This window comes from Onychomys torridus, chromosome 9 (genome assembly GCF_903995425.1).
Source record: "Onychomys torridus chromosome 9, mOncTor1.1, whole genome shotgun sequence".
Taxonomy (NCBI): domain Eukaryota; kingdom Metazoa; phylum Chordata; class Mammalia; order Rodentia; family Cricetidae; genus Onychomys; species Onychomys torridus.
In genome coordinates, this window is record NC_050451.1 from 388,550 (window position 1) to 412,341 (window position 23,792).

General features: G+C 39.4%; 1 protein-coding gene across 1 annotated transcript in view; it reads left to right on the top strand.

Moving 5' to 3' along the window:
• Positions 1-23,792, top strand: part of Dnah12 (dynein axonemal heavy chain 12) — a 168,422-nt gene that overhangs the window by 47,151 nt on the left and 97,479 nt on the right. The window contains exons 25-35 of the mRNA XM_036200006.1: positions 4-176; positions 2,422-2,574; positions 2,841-3,080; positions 3,557-3,802; positions 4,166-4,285; positions 10,994-11,103; positions 14,647-14,830; positions 14,965-15,105; positions 19,360-19,443; positions 19,942-20,130; positions 22,625-22,744. Of these exons, the coding sequence (XP_036055899.1) occupies positions 4-176; positions 2,422-2,574; positions 2,841-3,080; positions 3,557-3,802; positions 4,166-4,285; positions 10,994-11,103; positions 14,647-14,830; positions 14,965-15,105; positions 19,360-19,443; positions 19,942-20,130; positions 22,625-22,744 (1,760 nt within the window). The remainder of the gene's footprint in view (positions 1-3; positions 177-2,421; positions 2,575-2,840; positions 3,081-3,556; positions 3,803-4,165; positions 4,286-10,993; positions 11,104-14,646; positions 14,831-14,964; positions 15,106-19,359; positions 19,444-19,941; positions 20,131-22,624; positions 22,745-23,792) is intronic.

Sequence of the window (23,792 nt, forward strand, 5' to 3'; positions counted from 1 at the left end):
TAGGTGTCTCACATGATACAGATTTCCAGTGGCTTGCTCAACTTCGTTATTACTGGGAATATGAGAATGCACGAGTCCGTATCATTAACTGCAATGTAAAATATGCATATGAGTATCTTGGTAACTCCCCTCGCCTTGTCATAACTCCTCTGACTGACAGATGTTACAGAACATTGGTATGCATTTAACTTATTCTGTTCACACATTAAATAATGCTTTTGGGTACAGAATTTATTTTCTTGTCTGGATTTAATATTGGCTATCCTCATTTATTTTAAAACATTTTTACAATTATTTATATGTGTGTGTGAGAGGGAGCAAGTGTGGGAGTGTATACATGAAGCAATACATGTGTAGAATTCAGAGAACAACTTTTAGGACTCTGTTCCTTCCTACCTTATGGGACCTGGGGACTGAACTCAGGTTATCAGGTTTGGTGTCATATACCTTCACCTGCTTGCCATCTCACTGGCCCCTCATTTGTTAACTTATCCCTAATAATCTGATGCACTTATCCTTCCCTTACCCGGACTTCTCTTTTTCAAATTATTTTACTATGTGTGTATGTTTATATGGATACATGTAGAATATAAACTGTGTGCAGGTGAGTGAGAATGCTGGTGTGTGCCCCAGCGTGAGCATGTGCCCCAGAGAAGGACGACTTTCCAGAGTGAGCCTGCTCTGCCTTCTCCCAGTGCTTTCAGGGACTGGACTCAGCTTACCTGGCTTGTGTGGCAAGCTCTTGCACTGCTTAGCTTGCCGCACCCCCAAATTCTCTGTATGTAGCATTGTAATGTTGAGTATGTACTTCTCAGCCCCCCTTTTAGCATACAAAACTGTTTGGATTCTAGTGTATACAAGTCTCGGGTCACTTCCATGGTGACTCATCCAAAAAAGAAAGGTACTCAAGATAAAAGACAAAACCAGAGCTTCAGCAAACAGCGTCTGTCCCTCCGTCCGTTTTTTCTGTGGAGGACTGGAGAGATGACGGGCAGATCAGAGCACAGCTGCATTCCTGCGCTCCCAGGTACTGTGCCGACAGAACTCAGAGAGGGCGTGCAGAGGGCTGAGCAGCCCTGGAGACAGAAGCACAGCCATTAAAACCCCACAATGAGGATGATGATGGATAGAATGCAGGACTCCCGGGTGAATCTAAATTTCAAGTGATTAAAAACCTTATTCACATGTCACTTAAGGATAGAGATACAGTCTAGGAAATACTTTTTAGGTAATTGTGTCTCATGTAAATGCCACAAAATATGCATTTGCAAAACGAGATGTTTCCCCGAAACTAGATGGTATGTCCAACAGAATGAGGCTGTATGACATATGTGATTGGCACCATCTATTGTTAACTGAAGCATCATTACGGGTTGTGTATGTGTGTGTGTGTGTGTGTGCGTGTGCGTGTTGTTTTCTCTAAATAGTGCAAAGGAAGCAAGGGAACTGCTAACAAGTCATCCACTATTCTTCTGAAATTTCAGTTTCCCTATGCATTCCGTATTTTTTGTTTGTTTTTTGTTTGTTTTGTTTGTTTGTTTGTTTGTTTGTTTGCTTGAGACAGGGTTTCTCTGTGTAGCTTTGTGCCTTTCCTGGATCTCGCTCTGTAGACCAGGCTGGCCTCGAACTCATGGAGATCTACCTGGCTCTGCCTCCCAAGTGCTGAGATTAAAGGTGTGCGCCACCACCGCCCAGCCGCATTCCGTATTTTTATCTGCTACACTTGCCAAGCCAACCTGGGACAGGAGGAGGACATGAAGAAATAGCAACTCATTTAATGCTGAGTAGGTTAGAGTGTAAAATTGAATTCTCTAGCATAGATGAAATGAGGATTCTTGAGCATATTAGGGAAATAATTCATATACTACTGAATTCAAACTCTGATTAATGAAAAAGAGGAATGCATATTAACTGTAATACAAAGTAGAAAGCAATAATATTGGTAAGAGAAATAACAGAGCAGTTCTTTGGGGGATGCAGAAAATGGAGAGCATACCAAGTGTATGTTGTAAAATATACTATGTAAAATCTAGAGAAATCATAGATGATACATTGTTTGTCTTCCAAATACGGACCCCATTTGTACCACTTGTTTTGTTCCTCAATTAGCTATCTGGAAGGTATCTTTACTATCTCTACCAATGTCCCCACATGTGCTTTCTGGAAGAAATCATCCTGAATTTTACTCCCTCAGTGCTCGATTCTCTGCTCTTGAAGGGGAACTATGTATTTGTGAAGTATTAGATAACAGTTCTTACAGCCATAAAGTTCTATGCTAAAAAGTAATGATAATATAATAACATCTGGCTTCCCTGAAGCTATAAATACAAATAAATTCATTTGGCCAGCAACTATCCAGTTTGGTTTCTTTTTCTAGCTGATCATAGATTTCTTTTCACACACAACTTTTTTTTTTTCCAGATAGGTGCCTTCTATTTAAACCTCGGAGGTGCTCCAGAGGGGCCAGCAGGCACAGGAAAGACTGAAACCACCAAAGACTTGGCTAAAGCTCTTGCTGTACAGTGTGTGGTGTTCAACTGCTCTGATGGGCTAGACTATCTAGCAATGGGAAAGGTAGGAACGTCAAATGTTACAGGCTTACTGCTAGGTCTACCTGGGCACACTGAGGCAAAGGCACGTGCTAATTAATATTACTGGGTTGTAGTTTCAGTGTTACTTGAACTTTGATTTTAGTGGTGATGACATTGGTAATAACCTTGGAGCTTTTAAAGCTCAACTTTTAATTTTGAGTTAGAAGGTCAAATGTTTGTTTTGCTTTGTTTACAAATGATGTCCTTTCTTAAGAGAATTCACCATCTCCCCCCCTCCCCCATCCTTAGTTTTTTAAAGGGCTGGCTTCTTCAGGTGCTTGGGCTTGCTTTGATGAATTTAATCGAATTGAACTGGAAGTGTTATCAGTGGTGGCCCAGCAGATTCTCTGCATTCAGAGAGCCATTCAGCAGAAATTGGATGTGTTTGTTTTTGAAGGGACAGAACTTAAGCTCAATCCGAACTGTTTTGTAGCTATTACCATGAATCCTGGCTATGCAGGCCGCTCTGAATTGCCAGACAACCTCAAGGTAATGTTTTTGAGAGTGTAAGTTTGTTAATCAAAACCAATAGCATAATCTACTCAAACTGTTATTTTCCCCTTTTCCCTCCCGTATAAGGTAAACCTCAAACTCTCATTTGTTTGGTGATGCAGGGGCTTGGGCTCAGGCATGCTAAACAGACACTCTGCCACTGAGCTGCATCCCAAGGCTGCTTTTGTTTTTATTTTGAGACAGTCCTACTAAATTGCCTTGAACTTCAATCTCTTGAGTAGTCAAGACTGTACATGTATGCCACCATGCCTAGCTTCTAAAGCATTTTTAGAAATCCAAAACTACCAAATACATAACAACATTTAACTACTGCTGAAAAAAGTAGTTTATAAACAGATGTTGCATTTAAGGAATAAACTTGCCTATCAGCATCTTTTGATCCCGCTTCTGCTCAGCTTTAAAAATGGCTTCTTTTTGCATAAGTCATATATTTCATTTATTATATGCCTCAGGTTCTTTTTAGAACGGTAGCTATGATGGTTCCAAACTACGCCCTCATAGCAGAAATCTCTCTCTACTCCTATGGATTTCTGAACGCAAAGCCTCTGTCTGTGAAGATCGTAATGACCTACAGGCTCTGCTCGGAGCAGCTCTCCTCACAATTTCATTATGACTATGGAATGAGAGCAGTGAAAGCAGTGTTAGTGGCAGCTGGAAACTTAAAATTAAAATACCCCGATGAAAACGAGGACATATTGGTAAGTATTAACTAAATGCGTGCATTCTGAAAACCTCAGTGGAAATATAACGTCTTTAGTGAGATCAATCAGGAACCGCACACGGCAGCTGAGAGAGTTGTTGCTCCAAGTCTTTTAGGTAAGGTTGAAATGGTAAGTTTAGGTTATTTATTGTACTTTATATCAATAGAGAGGCCTTTAGGTTTGATAACCATAGTGTTAGTTTTTCATTATGAGGATGCTATGAGCAATATAAAATAAACTGACTTAGGTTAAGAGTGTGTGTGTGTGTGTGTGGGTGGGTGGGTGGGTGGGTGGGTGGGTGTGTGCTGTGAGCATATAAGTCCAGACAATTAAATTACATTGTCCTTTTTGTGATTTTAGCTTCTTCGATCAATTAAAGATGTAAATGAACCAAAGTTTCTATCACATGACATACCTTTATTTAATGGAATAACTAGTGACTTATTTCCTGGTATTAAACTTCCTGAAGCTGACTATAATGTAAGTGAATCCATGAGAATGACTTACTCTGTACAATAAATTCAACTGACAGCTCAGTTATTTACAAACCTTTATTAAACTGGGGTCCTTATTCTGTTTGGATAGTCTTATAAGGGGGAGTTTGGAGTCATTCCCTACTTTTCAAAATTTTTTCAAAAAAAAAAAAGAGTTTGAGAAGCATTGATATTAGGTCTTTAAAGGTTTAGCAAAATCCACTGTTAATTATTGTGACCATCAAAATACTCAAAATTCAAGTAAAATTTGAAATAGAAAAAATTTAAAAATAAAAAAGGTATTTGATATGATTTTATCTTACATATGCTAAGGTTTGGTTTGTATCTTAATACAATGATCCATTTTGTAAAGTTTTTCATTCATACTGAAGAATATATATTCTGTTACTGTTGGGGAGAATGCTTGGGTCTGTTATTCCTCCACTTGGACTGAAGTGTGACTCGTTGGTTTCTTTATTGCTTTGATGTTTGGATTGTCTGTGAATGTTGAGAGCCTTAGTGTTTGAGGTCCGCCGCTAGGGGTCCAGTGCTGGGAGTCCTTTGTAACAGCTTTGTCTTATCATTTGCCTTTGCAATTTTTATTGCTTTAGTTTACAGTTTTGATTTTGTCTTTTTACTCTGTATACTATTGGTAAATATTTATTTATTTATTTTTATAAATAAGCACAGCTACCTCTGCTCTCTTTTTATTTTTATTTTCACAGCATGTCTTTTCGTCCATTTGCTTTCGCTCTCTGGGTGTTCTATAAGAGGAAGCGAGCAGCAGACAAGTTGGTCTTGTGTTGGTTTAACCCACGCGTGCCACAGCTCACAGCTCTCGTGTAGAGGGCAGAGAACAGCTTGAAGGAGTCTGTTCTCAGGGGTGGAATGCAAGCTGTTGGGCTTGGCGGGTGGCCATGCTTTTACCTGCTCAGTCAGTCCAAATTGATTACTGATACGTAAGGAGTAACTCAGGGTATTGTTCATTGGTTTCTGTTTGCATGTCTGTTTTTTCTTGTTTCCTTTGTTGTCTGGAGGCTTCCTATAGTGCTGTGCTTTCCTAAGATTTACATAAACTGAATTTAAAGCTGGGTTTTTTTGTTTTGTTTTTTTCTTTTTTCAAGACAGGGTTTCTGGCTTTTTAAAGTTGGTAGCAACTTTAATTTACATTTACATGCTATACTTAAACTCTTATTTTCCCACATTTTATGTTTTTAGTATCACACTTTATATCTTCTTATAATTTGTATCACTTAATTACATTTGACTTGTTTTGCCTTTAATAGTACCTTTTAATCTTTCTACTAGAGATAGAATTTGTTTACCCACTGCCGCCATTATTGTGTTATAGTTTTGGGGATTGGACAGTAAACTTACTCTTTTGGGTTTTGTTTGTTTGTTTGTTTGGAAGCAAGGAGTGAAACTATCTTTAATCACAAATGATATGATTTTTGTATAGAAAATCTTGATAATAATAATGACAAGAGATACATAGGATTTTTGTTTTGTTTTGTTTTTTGGTTCTGCAAGACAGGGTTACTCTGTGTAGATTTGGTGCCTGTCCTGAATCTCGCTCTATAGACCAGGCTGGCCTCAAACTCACACAGATGCACCTGGCTCTGCCTCCCAAGTGCTGGGATTAAAGGTGTGCGCCACCCCCCCCCAGCCACAAGAGATACAAAGTTTAGCAAGGCTATAGGGTACACCATACAAAATCCAGTCACATTTCTGTATGTTTATACTGAACAATCCAATGTGAAATTAAGAAAACAGTAGTTCATTTTCAATAGCAACAAAAAGAATAAAATTCTTAACAATTAATTTGGTAAAAAGTGCAAAATGTTTACCCTGAAATCTACAAAATTTCATTGAACAAAAGTAAACAAGCTTAGTGACATAGTGCATTTCTAGGATCCCAGCATGCAACATCAAGGAGTTTGAAGCAGGAGGCTTTCAAGTTCAAGGCCATTCTGAGCTATACCTCAAGATGAGGGTAGGGGAGAGAAGGAGAGGGAGAAGGAAGGGAGAGAGGGAGGGAGGGAGAGGAGAGGGGAGGAAGGAAGGAAGGAAGGAAGGAAGGAAGGAAGGGGAAGAAGGGAAGGGACTGGAAGCAAAACAAGACTTAAATAAATGGGACGCTATCTCATGTTCATAGATTGGGAAAATTAAAATGTTTAAGATGACAGCTTTCCACAAACTGATCCACAGCATCAATTCAGTCTCCTCTAAAATCCCAGTTGACTTTTATAGGCATTTAGAAGGTCATTCTAAAAGTCACAGGTAACTGCAAGACACTCAGTTTAAACTGATGTTTAAAGATGATGAAGAAAGAGCAATGAGCATGGATAAAGCTCACTGGAACACAGGCTTAGCATTAACAAGACAGTGGGTTCAGACACAGAACCAAAAGGTGAACAAAAAAGAAAAAAGGTAGGAGGGTTCACACCTCAGTTCTAAACATGATAAAATGGTATATGACTAAAACAGAGTGATGCTGACACGTGGATAGGCAAGTATAACAACACAAGAGAATTTGCAGAGAAAAAAATGTCCATACTTACTAATTTTTGACAAGGTATCAAGTCAACTCATTTGGGCTAGGGAATAATTTTTTAAAAAAATAGTACTGGTGCAACTTGGTGGTCACATTGGAATTACTCCCTATATTCACAGATCAGTGTCTTACTCAGCCATCATCAGAGAAGCTTCCTTCTGCAGCAAATAGAAACAAATACAGAGACCCACAGCCAGCCAGGCATTATGCAAAGTGTGAATGACCTTGGAATACTCAGCCTTAAATGGGACGTCTCTATCATGTCCTCCCCTCAGGGCACAGGGAACCCTACGGTCTCACATGTCTCACATGTGAAACAATTTTTTTCTTTTATTGAAAATAGATTTCTAGCCGGGCAGTGGTGGCACAGGCCTTTAATCCCAGCACTTGGGAGGCAGAGGCAGGCGGATCTCTGTGAGTCTGAGGCCAGTCTAGTCTACAGACTGAGTTCCAGGACTGACAGGACTGTTACACAGAGAAACCTTGTCTGGGGGGAAAAAAAGGAAAATTGATTTCCTTTCCTCACATAATATATACTGAATATAGTTTCCTCTCCCAGTTCCTCCAACCTGGATTCACTCCCTTTCTCCCTTTCTCTCATGAGAAAACAAACAGGCTTCTAAGGGATAATTATAAAATAAAATATAGTAAGATAAAACAAAACGAAGACATAAAAGTTGGACAAGGCAAACAGAAGGAAAAGAGCCCATGAGAAGGCACAAGAATCAGAGACCCACTTGTTCACACACTCAGGAATCCTACAGAAACACTAAACTGGAAGCCATAATATATTCACAGAGGACCTGGTGCAGACCCATGCAGGCCTTGTGCTTGCTGCCTCAGTCTCCCTGAATTCTCGTGAGCTTTGATCATGTTGGTTTAAATGGTCTTGTCTCTTTGACATCCTCCAACCCCTCTGGCTCTTCCCTCCTCCTCTTCAGTAGGGTTCCCTGTGCCCTGAGGGGAGGACATGATAGAGATGTCCCATTTAAGGCTGAGTATTCCAAGGTCATTCACACTTTGCATAATGCCTGGCTGGCTGTGGGTCTCTGTATTTGTTTCTATTTGCTGCAGAAGGAAGCTTCTCTGATGATGGCTGAGTAAGACACTGATCTGTGAATATAGGGAGTATAGCATAATGTCATTAGGAGTCACTTTATTGCTATGGGCATTGGGGGGAGGGGTTAGAACAGTAGTATTTGGTTTTACCCTAGGTCCCTGGGCTATCTAATCTTTGATTCTTGGTCACTCACACAGTGCTGGGTATGGGTTCCATCGCATGGAGTGGGCCTTCAGATATTGGTTGATTACTCCCACAAGCTTTTTTTTTTTTTTTAAAGATTTATTTATTAATTACATATACAGTGTTCTGCCTGCACATATGCCCATAGGCCAGAAGAGGGCACTAGATCTCATTATTGATGGTTGTGAACCACCATGTGGTTGCTGGGAATTGAACTCAGGACCTCTGGAAGAACAGCCAGTGCTCTTAAGCTCTGAGCCATCTCTCCAGCCCGCTCCCATAAGCTTTGTGTCACCATTTCTCTAGTGTATCTTGCAGGCAGGATACCGTTGTAGATCAAAGGATTTGTGGCTGGCTTGTATTTGTTTCTCCTTTGGGAGCATACAGAGTACCTTCCTGTACCAAAGATGCTAGAAGTAGGAGTGAAGGCTCTGTGTAGACACCAGCCCAACTTCTCCATGTTCAATTAATTGTGCAGATGTCCTCAGCAAGAGGTCTTGCCATCAGTTCGTGGAAAACTACTTACAATCTTGGCAACAGCCTGGGTTGTTTGGTTGCCATGGGACTGCTTTGGCCAATAGCTCAATTAGATGAAACCTAATTATCCTAAGTATCAAGTCCTGATACTGGAAGCCTCATTTGCCATTTGGGACACTGTCTTCCCCATTATTTGGTAATTTCATTTAGATTACTTTCATATATGTATCTATTTTAGGAAGCTTCTATTATACTATGTTCCATACTACCTTTCAAATGCCCCTTAAGTTTAGCTGTCTTTTTGTATTCCTTCTCCCATCCCTCCTTCCCCTTCCCACTTGATCCCCCATTCGAGTCCGACCTCTTCCATCCTTACCTATCTATTCTAGTTCCCTTTCCTAACAAGATCCAGCTGTCCCCTTACTCCCTTACTCTATTCCTACCCTCTGTAGATGGTTGCTTTGTTGCCATTGACTTAACAGCTAATATCCACATATAAGCAAGTGCATACCATATATGACTTTATGGGTCTGGGATACCTCACTCAAGATGATTTTTTCAAGTTCCGTCTATTTACCTGTGAATCTCATGATTCCATTTTTTTTAAATGGCCGAGTAATACTCCATTGTGTAAATATACCCCATTTTTTTTTTATCTATTCTTCTGCTGAAAGACATTTAGGTTGTTTCACATTTCTGGCTATTATGACTAGATCAGCAGTGAAAATGGTTGAGCGAATGTTTCTATGGGAGGATGAAGCATCTTTTGGGTATATGCCCAATAGCTGGTTCTTGGGGTATACTAACTCTTAACAATGAGTTTCATTCTTTCACGTTTTTGTGTGCTATTCAGCTGTAGCATAGGTCTTTTCCAGCAGGAATTTATTTTTTGGGAAGGGGGGTCAGGGCAGGGTTGAGACAGGGTCTCACAATGTATCCCTGGCTGGCTTGGATCTAACTATGTCAGACTGGTCTAAAACTCATATATATCTACCTGCTTTTTCTTCCAAGTGCTGGGATTAAAGGTATGCACTACCCTAAAGAGGACTTTAAAAGAGCTATAGCTTTGTTTGCCCAGTGTCTTATTAGGGCCTCTATTGCTGCAATGAAACGCCATGACCAAAATCAACTTAGGGAGGAAAGGATTTCTTTAACTTACACTTCAATATCACAGTTCATCATTGAAGGTAGTCAGAACAGGAACTCAAACAGGGCAGGAACCTGAAGGCAGGAGCTGATGCAGAGGCCATGCTTACTGTCTTATCTCTCATGGCTTGCTCAGCCTGCTTTCTTATAGAACCTAGGACCACCAGCCCAGGGATGGCACCACCCACAATGGGCTGGGCCAGTGTCACTGATCTGATCATTTACAATAGTGGAGAGGGTGCCTGAACTGAACTGGCTCGCCCCAGTGATCAGATTGGTGAATACCCTAACTGTCATCACAGAGCTTTTCTCCAATGACTGATGGAGGCAGATGCAGAGATCCACAGCTAAACACCAGGCAGAGCTCCAGGAGTCCAGTCAGAGAGACAAAGGAGGGATTCCATGAGCTAGTGCATCAGGATCATGATGGGGAAACCTGTAATGATGACCAAGCCAAACTAGTTGGATCGATGGCTGTGGAGCCTGCATTGGACTGGACTAGGCCCTCTGCCTGGTGAGACAGTTGTGTAGCTTGATCTTCTTGGGGAGCCCCCTGGCCATAGAATCAGAATCCATCCCTGGTGCATGAGCAGGCTTTGTGGAGCCCACTACATATGATGGGACACCTCATGCAGGCTTGAGACAGGGGGAAGGGCTTGGACTTGGCCTCTACTGGATGTGCCTCCCTATTGGAGGCCTTGCCCTCTTGTAGGGGGGATTTGGGGGTTGGCAGAGGGAAGGCTGGGGGGGGGGGAGGGGGGAAGAGGGGAATCTTTGATTGGTGTGTAAAGTGAATGAAAAAATTTTCTTAATTAAAAAAATGCCTACAGACTTGCCTGCAGCTTATTTTCTCAATTGAGGTTAGCTGCTCTCAGATGACTGTATCTTGTGTCAAGTTGAGTTGACAGAAAACTAGCCAGGACACCCAGGAAAGAATAAACCATTTCTGAACTTAAGTTCCTTCAGAGTGATTTGCATGTACAGTACCTTCTGGCTCTTAAATTCTAAATTATTTTTTAGCTTCTCTGTTTATTCCTAGTTGCTATGTGATATGAAGGATTATCTAGCATTTTCTTTCATGTCTTAACCAAAAACAGAATCTTGGCAGACGCCATTAAAAAGAATTATTTTTACTTAACATATATCCAATGCTAGGATGTTGTGATCATTAATAACTTACATTGATATATTAAAGACATTTTAGTTTTATCTATTCTTTCTAATTTGAAAATATAAAACCTTCTAACATGATTTTTAATAACATTTCATAGAAAAACATTTCACTTTTATTTCAGGAATTTTTGGAATGTGCATATGAAACCTGCCAAGAACATAATATTCAGCCTGTTAAATTTTTTCTTGAAAAAATTATTCAGACATATGAAATGATGATTGTTCGACATGGGTAAGAGTATTGATTATCTGCCATAGTTTGATGTTATTTTAAATTAAGCTAAAGAACCAAAAGAAGCAATAAACTTTTTATATTAGGAGGACTAGGGAGCAAATAACTTCTCCTTTCTCAGTAGCTTATAGCAAAAAACACAGAACCAGGAATGGGGGTGCATGCCCATAACCCTAGCTTATGATCATCTGAGGCAGGAGGATCTTGAATTCCAGGACAAATTGGCCTATATACAAAGATCCTGTTTCAGAAACTGGAGGAACACACTGTTAGGTAACAATTCTGAAATCACTTGGACACATGATGGCTCCATTTCCAGAGATGGATTTACTGTGAGACTAATGAAGGTTAAGCTGCAGGATTCTTCCTTGTAGGGAACCACCCAAGCAGTTGTAAACATTTTATGTACATAATTGATTTTATGAGGTATTATTAAAGTAGGTATGTAATTTTGTGTTTATAATTATATGTGTATTTTTCCTTTACAAGATCTCTTTAATTGTGTAAACTTAAGGCTCTATAACATCTTGAATCAACATGTCTGCTTGATTTTTGTTTCCTGAGAGGGATTTTCTCAACAGCTGTTTTCCATGGACTAGACTTAACCTTTGAAAGGTCTTCCTATTTTTGTCTTCTTTCCTCAATATGCATGAAGTAACAAGAAAGAAAAATGTTATTCATAGTAACTGAAAAATGATTCCAGCCACTTCCTGTTTACAGAAAGTTAGGGTCTAATAATCACAATTTTTGTAAAGTTAAAGAAAACAACTTTGTATTATGCAAAATTTCAAACATATACTAAAATGAGGGATAGCAAATAATCCTCATGCATCCAGGGGTTGAGTATCTGTATATGCTGTTAGAGCGGAATCAGGAGGTAGAAATCAGTAGACATCTTCAGAAGTTTAAGTGGCTTTTATGTGTTTTATCCTCCATCTGCCCTAAGTACAATTTTAGTGTCATATCTCTCTAAGTCCTTGTGGTGACCTTAACCCTGACAGGCTTAGTAGATTCTATGCTTCCAGCCTGTTCTCATCAAATCTTGTTCTCCTAAAATGACTATGGTAGCCCTCCTTACCCAAAGTTTTTATTTCCATGGCTTCATTTATCCACAATCAACTAACTGCAGTCGAAAAGTACTAAAAGGACAATTTCACAATTTGAGAGAGAGAGAGAGAGAGAGAGAGAGAGAGAGAGAGAGAACTGCCATATACTCTTCTCAAAGAATATTATTGTAATTATTCTATTTTATGACTAGTTACTGTTAGTCTCTTACTATGTCCAATTTATAAATTAACCTTTATAATAGTTATGAATATTCAGGAAAAAAACATAGTATTATATACACTTCTATAGTACACTTGGTTTTGGGTATCTACTGGTGGACTAGAACATAACTTGTAGATGGATCCCCCCCCTGCCCCAGCTGAGGACCAAACCCAGGTCCTTGTGCTTGTTAGGCAAGCGCTCTACCACTGAGCTAAATCCCCAACACCTGTAGACAAATTTCTAAACGATCTTATTAAATAAGAAACACAGAGCCAAATATAGGAGTGAAAGCCTTAGAGATCAGGGAAATAGTTATAGCCACCAACCTTACCTCTTCAGCTCTGCAGCTACCAAAAGGGGACTATTTCCTGTCTAACTGCACCTTTATTGACTTGCTTTTCTGCCCTCTCATTGGCTCTTAGCCCAGCTATCTCACTTCCTTGTCACTGCCTGTCTGTACACACCTCCAGGTCTCTATGGTTGGTACTGGAATTAAAGGTGTGTGTTACCACACTTGGCTGTTCCCTGGTGTATCCTTGAACACACAGAGACTCTGCCTGCCATGTGACCAGATTAAGGGCCTGTGCCACCCCTGCCTGACTTTTATGTTTACTGGCTTGCTATTTCCTCTGATCTCCAGGCAAACTTTATTAACATACAAATAAAATATCACCACAATAGCTTCCAAAGATTGGGGGACTTCTGGACTGAGAACCACATTAATCCTTCCTAGATTTTAATAATGTGATAAAGCAACTTTGTCCTTGATTTCATCCTTTATGTCATTCTGAGTTTTCATCATTGAAAAGTGTTCTTAATTTTTTACCAATGTTCATGAGAATTCTCCCGGTCCCTGAATTTCTGAACTCCCTCTATTTTCTTACACACCCACCTGCAGACAGACCTCCCTCACATCCTCTGTGCTCATTGTTTATAGTTTCTTGTTAAATCCAGCCACATCCTTCCATTGTACTGGATAACACCACATTCACTACTCTTCCCCCTTCATTAGGTGTGTTATCTGCCTTCCAAGTTATCTAAATGATTAAATTCACCAAATGTTTTACCATCATATAACAGCAATTGTCAATCATTTATCCTCTGGAATCTTCATTTGCCCTGGCTTCTAAGCCAATGCCATATGTTTTGGTTTTCTTTTATTATGGCAAGAACATCCTCCCTAGGATAGCTAACTACACTGTAGGAACAACCAGCACCAAAATGTGAATGATTTACAATGCAAAGGTGTAGATTTTGTTCATACCGTGTGTTCATGTATAGGTTATCAGAGAGACTCTGTTTATCATAGTCATAAAGAGTAGCCACCACCTCACCATTGTGGATTACATTCTTGCTAGAGGGGTGACAGAGCTCTGTCAACTCCCTTACTGGCAATTAGCTACCTTGTATGACTCATTGGTTGGAATTAGTCACCTCATGTTTCCACAAGAGTGGCAAGGAGGCCTGTGTGCCAGGAAGAGGTCTGGAAATCTTTGGCAAAGAGCACTGTGCCACTACTGATAGATAATTATATGTCCACACGGTTGGGCTTGCCCGGCAGACCGCCTAACTACTTCCGGTGTAGAATAGCCATCTCTGGGTCAGACATCTTGCGGGACCGGGACTCTGTGGCCTTACGTGGCTGCATAAAGCGCGCGCGCAGCCATGTAATCTACACGCATGCGTGGAGTACCCACAGGAGTCCCTGTACGCATGCGCGGCCCAGCCTTTAAAAAGCCGGCGCCATCTTGCGCGAGGCTCTCAGTCTCTCTCTGTCTCTCTCTCTCCCCACGTGTGTTTCACACAGGCCTGTCACCTCTATCCTCTTTAATAAAACTCTCCCGTGGTCTTGTCATGTTCGGGACGTGTTCCTAGCGCCCCATAACTACTAACAACTACAGCAACTGAAAGCTTTAGAAACAGTTCTTCCCATGTCTTAGCTTTTATTTTAAGAATATATAAATAATAATTTTTTGTCGTTTAGAGACTTTCTATTATAGTCTATTTTTGATAGTATTATGAATGTGGAAAATTCAGTATCGATTCGATCATTTTAGAAGTGAAGTGTAGGGCTGGAGGGGTAGCTCAGCCATTAAAGGCTAGGCTCACAACCATAAATGTAAGAAATGAAGTGTGTTTTCATCTGTCTGAGGAAACACTTTAGAGATTCAAAAACTATATATGGTGATTATCACAGAGTGATGTTTTCTATCCTGGTATAAATAATTTAATTGGCCATATTTTACCGTCTTCTTGTACAATTCTCTTTCATAGTTTTATGCTGGTAGGAGAGCCTTTTGCTGCTAAGACAAAAGTTCTGCACGTGCTGGCTGATACTTTAAGTCTTATGAATGAACGCAATTATGGAGAGGAAGAAAAGGTCACGTACAGGACTGTAAACCCGAAGTCAATTACTATGGGACAGCTTTTTGGGCAGTTTGACCCAGTGTCTCATGAGGTAATCTACAAGATAACACTCTTGCCTATGACAGTGCATAGTAAAGCAAGAATCTAGAAGTATCTCTATGTTTTTAATAATAAATCCAATTTATTTTATGAAGGGAGCTTTTCAGCTTTTCCTTTTTTCCTCAGTGGACTGATGGCATTGTGGCAAACACGTTTAGAGAATTTGCCTTAGCAGAAACCCCGGATCGGAAATGGGTTGTATTTGATGGTCCTATTGACACTTTGTGGATAGAGAGTATGAATACAGTCTTGGATGATAATAAAAAGGTAAATCACTGTTATTTAAAGGAGAGCTTATTCAGATATAATTAAGCAATTCTAGGATCATATAATTAAGCTAAAGTGAGTAAAAATTGAATACATTTATAAATTTTCTTTTTTTCAACTTTTTTTATTTTATAATTTAATTTAATTTTACGTATCAGCCACGGATTCCCCTGTCTTCCCTCCTCCCACCAGGGCCCCCCCTCCCCTGCTTTCTCCCCCCTCCAATTCCCATCTCCTCCAGGGCTAAGACTCCCCTAGGGATGCAGCTCAACCTGGTAGATTCAGTCCAGGCAGGTCCAGTCCCCTCCTCCCAGGCTGAGCAAAGTGTCCCTGCATAGTCCCCAGGTTCCAAACAGCCAGCTCATGCACTAAGGACAGGTCCCAGTCCCACTGCCTGAGGGCCTCCCAAACAGTTCAAGCTAATCAACTGTCTCACTTATCCTGAGGGCCTGATCCAGTTGGGGGCTCCTCAGCTATCGGTTCATAGTTCATGTGTTTCCATTAGTTTGGCTGTTTGTCCCTGTGCTTTTTCCAATCTTGGTCTCAACAATTTTCACTCATACAATCTCTCCTGGAGCTCTTTTTAGTAAAAACTGTTCTATAGTAAGTCTTTTTGTTTTTTAATAGAATGAAAGCATATTACATTAAAGCTGCTGTGTTAACATAATAATTGTCTTTTAATCCTTTCAAATAATGCCACTCCCTGATGACTCAGCATTCAAATACATGAGCCTATGGAGGGCATTCTTATCCAAGCCACCACAGTAATCTACCAACAAATCAAGTTGGGCTGGAGAGATTGCTCAGCCATTAAGAACACTGGCTACACCTCAGGGAACCCGAGGACCCAGGATCTGTGTGTTCTATTGATTCCCAGCCCTACATGGTGGCTAGCAGTCATCTGTAGCTCAGTCCTTGGCACTGCACACATATGGTGCACAGATATACATTTGGGCAAAACACTCATACACATAAAGACAGTAAGTTATTTCAATTTTATAATTTCACATAGAACTTTAATATCTTAGAAGAAAATGAAAGTCTCTCTCTCTCTCTCTTTTTTTTTTTTCTTTTTTCTTTTTGGTTTTTCGAGACAGGGTTTCTCTGTGTAGATTTGCGCCTTTCCTGGAACTTACTTGGTAGACCAGGCTGGCCTCGAACTCACAAAGATCCACCTGGCTCTGCCTCCTGAGTGCTGGGGTTAAAGGCGTGTGCCACCACTGCCCGGCGAAAGTCTCATTTTTAAAAAGTTGAATACTTTAGTTTTTATCTGTAAAACATTGCCCTGGGATATGAGCAATATATAAAAGAACTAAACAATGGAAGTCTTATACTATTTACTTTAATTGGGAGTAAATGGACATAAAATTCTAAAATTAGATGCTATGATTTTAATGTATTTGTACACTTTCATAACTGTTACCAAATAAAGATGCATAAAATTCTCTGTACCCAAAGGGTCATTCATGCACATTCCAAGTCAGTCTATTTTCTAGAGATCATCACTTAATCAGTAATAATTGGTTTTAGTAGGTCTTACACATCTAACAATGGGCTCATGTTCTTTAGTGCTTTCCTGTTTCCGTCCATGTACATGAGGTGTTTGTGTTATTGTGTTCGACTTTACTCATTTTTCATATCTGTATTAGTATTCTCCTATCTGTGTGTGTCTCAGTTTATTTCCATACTTGTTCTGTGGCATTGAGGACTGAATCCTGGGGCCTTGCATATGTTAAACAAGTACTCTACCAATAGGTCATTTTCCCCTGCCCAATTTATTTCCATACATATATGAAATGACTGTTCTACTAAGTAGTAAATTCATTTAATTAATACTCAACTTTATGGTCAGATACCTTATCACTGTTGGTCATATTTTTCCTTATTTTTACTCAGTAATATTGTTTGTGCTGGAAGTAAAACGTAAACTGACAAGACTGATGATTCAGAAAGCAGGATTTAGCCAGTAGAATGAAATATAAGAATTTCAGCTCAAACGCAAGGGTGCTCTCACATTAGATGGAAGGGGGAGGGTAGCCAGGAAGTTTGGATATTCAGAGTTGACGGTGAAAATGAAAAACAAGCCTTATGACAACTTGTCTTCGTCAAGTGGTAAGCCTCGGTTCTTTGCAGATGTAAGAAGCAACTAAACAGTTTTAGTTAGCCACAGTGGAAGCTGTGAAGGAGATCTGCTTAGCAGTGCTTCTGAACCAGTGGGTCATGACCCCTTTGGAGTCCCATATCAGATACCCTGCCGATCAGATATTTATTTACATTATAATTCATAACAGTAGCAAAATTACAGTTATGAAGTAGCAATGAAGTAATTTTATGGTTAGGGGTCATCACAACATGAGGAACTGTGTTAAAGAGTCACAGCATTAGGAAGGCTGAGAACCACTGACTTAGGGAAATATAGAAGTATGTGTGGGCAGTGCTGAGGACCTGGTTAAATGAAAAAGCTTGAATCACCACTCATATACCAAAGGCTGCTTGTGTGAAATATTCTCTGTAAATAAGAATTCTGGGCATAGGTAAAGGTAATATTGCAATACTGGAAATATACAAAGACTTCAAAGACAATGGTATGAGGATAGTAGAAGCAATGGATATAAAGCAGAACTTCCTAACAAAGGAGATAAAACCAGCCATGATGGGAAATTCCTTACAAAAATGAGGAGAAAGTGTATTAGGAAAGAAGAACTGGTAGGAATAGAGGAGAGGAAACTGTAATCAGGGTGTATTATGTTAGAAGAAAATCTATTTTTAGTGAAAGGGGATAAGTGTATTAGGTATTGTGGGAAAGAGAACTGGATGGTTGGAGCTGTGGACAGAGACTAAGATGCTTGAACTTAATAGTTCAGAATTACTTAGGATTTTCTTTCTTTTTCTTTTCTTTTTAAAGATTTTATTTATTTATTATGTATACAGAAGAGGGCACCAGATCTCATTATAGGTGGTTGTGAGCCACCATGTGGGTGCTGGGAATTGAACTTAGGACCTCTGGAAGAGCAGTCAGTGCTCTTAACCTCTGAGCCATCTCTCCAGCCCCTAGGATTTTTTTTCAAGAGGTAAATTTCCACATATATGAAATGAATGGCTGGGACAAAGTAAGTAAAAAAAAAAAAAACCAAAGACAGGATGATCAGGAACATAAGATGTTATTGTTTTAAAGTGCTCGTGCTCATGAACTCTGGCCCAGGCTGGAGTTAGGATTCAACTGGGCCAAGTGCTGAGGGCTTTGATGAGGAGAGAATCATTGGGGCCTGGTAGGTGGCAGCAAGGCAAGGGTTGCCAGCCGGCTGACTTGCACTTGATGGTGAAGTCTAAGTAGTTGGTAGACAACACAGCAGAGTGAGTGATGAGGTTATCCTAACTTGGTAGGAAGTAGAAGAGTGATTACTGGCGTAATCTGATAATACATTTAAAAAGTATTCTAGATGAGTTCTCTCAAGTAGAACTTTTTCTACAGTTCTGCAAATGTCTGCACTGTTAAGGTAGCCATCAGTCAGTCACATATGGCTTGTTAGCGTTTCCTTTGTAGTATGACTTAGTATAGTTGGAGAACTGACCTTGGTGTGAGGAGCTAGCCCAGAAGTAGAGGGCTTGCCTAGCATGCGTAAGGCCCTCACTTCCTCCTTGGCACCAAGAAAATCAGTGCTAAAGAACTGAACTTTAAACTTCGTTTAATTTTACACTGGTCACTTAAATACAAATAGCTCTGTGTGGCTAACAGCTACCATATTGCACAGTGCAACTCTTTGCCATTCTGTTTTATACCTAAGGAGTTGAGTCCAGAAGTGTTAGATGCTTCACTGTTGACATATGACTAGACAAGGTAAACTTGAGTCTAGAATGGTGACTGTAGGAGTGAAGAGGAAACCGAAATAAAAGTAGATGTGGGAAAGACTTTGTAGTGAAATTAATTTGATATATGAATAGTTATAATAACAGTTACCAATACTATTAAAATTTAATAATCTAAAAGCCAAGGAGATTGAGATAAGGTAGCTTTAATAATAATAGGAAAGATGAGAATTGAGAGAATGATGAATTCAAGTTTTGAACATGTATGATAAAAGAAGGAGTGCTTTAGATTAAAGAAGGTAAGGAGACATCATAAACACAGGGCTAGACTAGAGTTTTTCCTGGCTTCCAGCCATACTCATGTCTTTATATAGTAGCATGTGCTTTATCTCTAAACAGATTACTTCTATCTAAATTTTAAAATATGTGAAAAATATTTCCCCTTAGCTTTGCCTTATGAGTGGAGAAATCATTCAAATGTCTCCTCAGATGAGCCTCATCTTTGAAACAATGGACCTTTCACAGGCTTCTGTGAGTTCTTGATATAATAGTATTTTGCTGTTTGTTTGTTTATTCATTAATTGAATCAAAATGTTTTATTTTGTGTCCTAAAATGGGTTTAACAGCAAGGATAGACAAATGAATAAGACTCAATATATGTTTAAAAAGAATGAGAAACATGCTAATAAATAATCCCAATACATAGTTACACATAAGTACTCTAAGAGTAAGGAGTGAACTGAGTACCCAGGGGGTAATGAGGAGAGAAAGGCCTTAGAAGATGTTTGTGTTTAACCTACCTTTGCAGAAGAGTCAAGACTTCTTCAAAGAGATTAGCTAGGATTGGGCATTTCAAATTATGACTGGATGATGTATAAACGTGAAGAGGTATAGAATGTCTAAAGTCCTGACTGAACGGGGAACATCTAGTGTGTGTCAGACTGTAGAAACAGGCAGACCTAGATCATGAATGGACTTAGAAGTGCTAGCTGATAATTGCCAGGTAAAAGAAAATCTTTTTTCCTCCAGCCTGCCACTGTGAGTCGTTGTGGTATGATTTATTTGGAACCTTCACAGTTAGGATGGGAACCACTTGTGATTTCATGGCTGAATTCATTGAAAGAGCCTCTAAGTGAACCAGAATATCAAGCTCTGCTGGCAGAACTTTTCAAATGGCTGGTACCCCCTTCTTTAGCATTCCGTAAGAAAAAATGCAAGGTAACAGCACTATAATCCTCTGACTTAACTCTGATTTCTGAAGATTCTGTTCAACTTAACTGAATCTACAGTCACTATGCTAGAATGACTAATTAAAGCCAGTTTTTTCTTTACCTTTCTTTTACTTATTTATTATTATTTTTATTTTGGCCTTGAACTCACTAAATAACTGAGAATGACCTTGAACTTCTGATCATCCTGCCTCTGCCTCCAAATTCTGAAATTACAAGCATGTTCCTTCCATGCCCAGTCTTCTTTGATTTTATATTGTTTAAATTGCAAATAACTTAACAGATTAAATTTACTTTAACTAGAATATTTATATCAAGCCATAGTTTCTAGACCTTTAAAAAAATCCATATTTAAAAAATATTTTAGGTGCTAGAAAGATGGCTCAGTGGTTTAGAATACATTCTGCTCTTGTAGAGGACCCACATTCAGTTCCCAGCTCCCATGCTGAGTGGCTCACAACTGTCTATAACTCCAACTCCAGGGTCTCTGATGCCTACCTACACTCAGATGTGTACACACACACACACACACACACACACACACACACACACACACAGTTTGTTAAAGATAGATTTTTAAAATACTTTAAATATGTGTCTTTTTAAGCTCACATGAGTGTTCAGCATTTTGTGAAGATTCTTTATGCTGTGCTATTTTTCTGAGGCTATCATAACAAATTACTGCAAATGTGGTTTCTTCTTCTTCTTCTTCTTTTTTTCTTTTTTTTGGTTTTTGGCTGGCCTCGAACTCACAGAGATCCACCTGCCTCTGCCTCCCATGTGCTGGGATTACAGGCATGTGCCACCACCTAAATAACGGAACTTTACTTTCTCATGGTTCCAGAGGCTAGAGGCTGACATCAAGATGTTGGCAGAGCTGTGCTTCCCTGTAAATGCTAAGGGAGAATCTTATCTTCCAGATCCCGGTGGCCCCAGTCCTGTGGCTCCTGGCTGCATAACTCCAATCCCTTCCTCCAGCTTCACAAGGCCTCTCTGCAGCACTTGGGGTCTTAGATTTCATGCCTGTTGAACAATTCATAATGATGTCCTCATCTCCAGATTCTTAGTTATATTTTCAAAGATCTTTTACTGTAAATTTTTGGGATCCTAATAAAGAAGAGTCTTTTGGAAGACCACCATTCAGTGATAATCACCACCTGTGTAAACACACATGCACACTTAACATTGATACCAAAGAAACTCAATGGCTTCCCATCCTAAAATACGATTTTAGGAAGAGAAAAGATATGGTATTAAAAGAAAAGCACTAGACAATTCCACATTACAAAGATTATTTATGGTGACTTCATAGGGAAAAATTGAAGTTCTTAGCAGTTTCTCAGTTTTAAATCCCTACTCCTATAAAAATAAATAAAACAAAATAAGCCCTGTCTTTCCAGGTATTGAGTGATGGGTTGTCATATTTTCTATATGCAACCAGTTCTAAAGCAATGTTGGCTTGTATCCTCCTTGATAATCTTTGCATTTGTCTTCTCTCCAGCCATTTCCACACCTCAGCCTTCCCTGGAGAGTGTGGCCTCAGTTCTGACTTCTCTCCTCTCTGGATGATTACAGTAGCATTGCTCTCCTGCAGTCTACACCTTACAGTTAGAACAGAGATTCTGAACACCCACTCATCCTGTTTATTCCCTACTTAAAAGTCCTTTGGAGCTTTAACCCTAGGATGACCTTTAACAAAGCCCATATGACTCTTGGAGTCTGATTCTTGTCTGCTCCTGAAGCATAACGTTTTTTGTCATCCCACTTTTATATCCTGGAAGTTCACCTTAGTAGTCCATATCTGCCTGTATTTGTTATATAATTTTACTGCCTTAAACATCTTCCCCTCCCCTCCTCTGTTTACCTAACTTCCATTTTCCTTGAAAATTCAGTTCACCTTCTTCTTCCCTGGAAAGACCTTTTGTTATTTATCCTTCTCCAGTTTCCCTGAAACCAATTTCTGGGCCTATTTCTCTCCCAAGTACTATAGCACCATGTCTCTCTTCTGAGACTGCCTCCTTCATAGAATTATCTCACTATATTATATTTGCCTGTTTTATTTTGGTGTGGCTCCTTTCCAGGGATTATGTCTCTTATTTCTACATCTCCCAGTTTGCTCCATGGTTATAAATATGTCTTTCATAAACATAGAATAAATAACTTAATGAATGGCTATAAGAGACTCCATTCCCCTATCCTTAGAATATTGTTTATTCTTTGTATAGTACCTAATTTCCATTTGTCATGGGATTTAGAATAAAAATACATTGTGTAAATTTTGTCATATGATAAGCCAAACTAAAACCTTTTGAGACATGATTTTATTGTACCTACAATTTATTTTCTGTAAGTTTAAATGTTATAAAGAAGATATCAACAATGTGTATGCTCTTGCCATTTTTATAAAATGAAATGTTTACTTGCATTTCTTCTCCAAATAAGATGGAAATTTTCAAAAGCATTTTATTATTTTTCCTTTGCAGGAACTTATTCCTACAAGCAACATTAATGCAGTTGTCTCTCTCACACGCCTCTTTGAGATACTTCTCTGTAATGTGCTGGAAAATGAACCCACTACCAAGCATACTCGTGTTTGGATTATGGTTGGTTTTATATTTAAGGTGGTTTTAAGTTAAAAAATAAAATGTGGTAAGAGAAAATATGATCTGTATTCAGAAAGACCTTCATAAGATCCAGAGCAGTTTTTTGATGATCACTGAATAATAGCTGAGGACACTAAGTTAGCCTGACCTGGCATTCTTATTCCAAAAACAACTCTAAAGAAAATAAAATATGTCAGAATGAACTCAAACTGTGCTATTCTTAATGAAGCACCATATGTTGATAGTCCCTTGATGGGTGGCGCAGTGTTAAACTCACTTGCTTTAGATTAGCTGATTTTGTTTGTCTTAGTGCTGAGTGGGCCTGTAGGCATCACAGGAAGTAGCTATGAAAGACTGGGGGAAGGTATCCAACCAGATGGGTGGATACAGGCGGAATCCGTGGAGGACTTAGGGAAACATTAGCAGTGGTCCTTGGCAGCCAGTGTCTAGAGTTCAAAGAAGATCAGAGATTATGGCAATTGAGAACAGAAGTTACCTAGGGAAACAAGAGAAGAAAACTAAACATCTTTGTTCCCTGTCTGCACCTTTCTCCAATCTACTGTGAGATTGCTCAGTACGTAAAAGCACTTGCTGCCAAGCCTGACAAGTTTAATCTCTGGGAGTCACATGAGTGGGAAGGAGAGGGTCAATTCCCATCAGTTGTCCTCTGCTCTCCACACGCTTTTACCTACTGAGCAATCTCGATTGCCTAAGAGGTAGTCTTTTGTTTGTTTGTTTTGTAGCAACAAGGTGGAGGAAAAACCATGAGAGGGAAATGCTGCTGCCACATAAAGGAAGATAAAGGGAGGGGAGAGTGCATTAAGAACGAGCACTATTTGTTCACATTCTTCCACAGCTATTATTGTTAGCTTTCATAAAACTATCCCAGGAATAGTCCATCTGTCTATAATTTTGTGCATTTACAGAAAACTTTTGTTCTCTTGATATACCCAAACTCCTAATTTATCAGATGGTTCAGAATACTTCATAAGACTTATGTATATTGATTCCTGATTGAAAATTTGAGGGCAATGTTTTCATTTAGCCA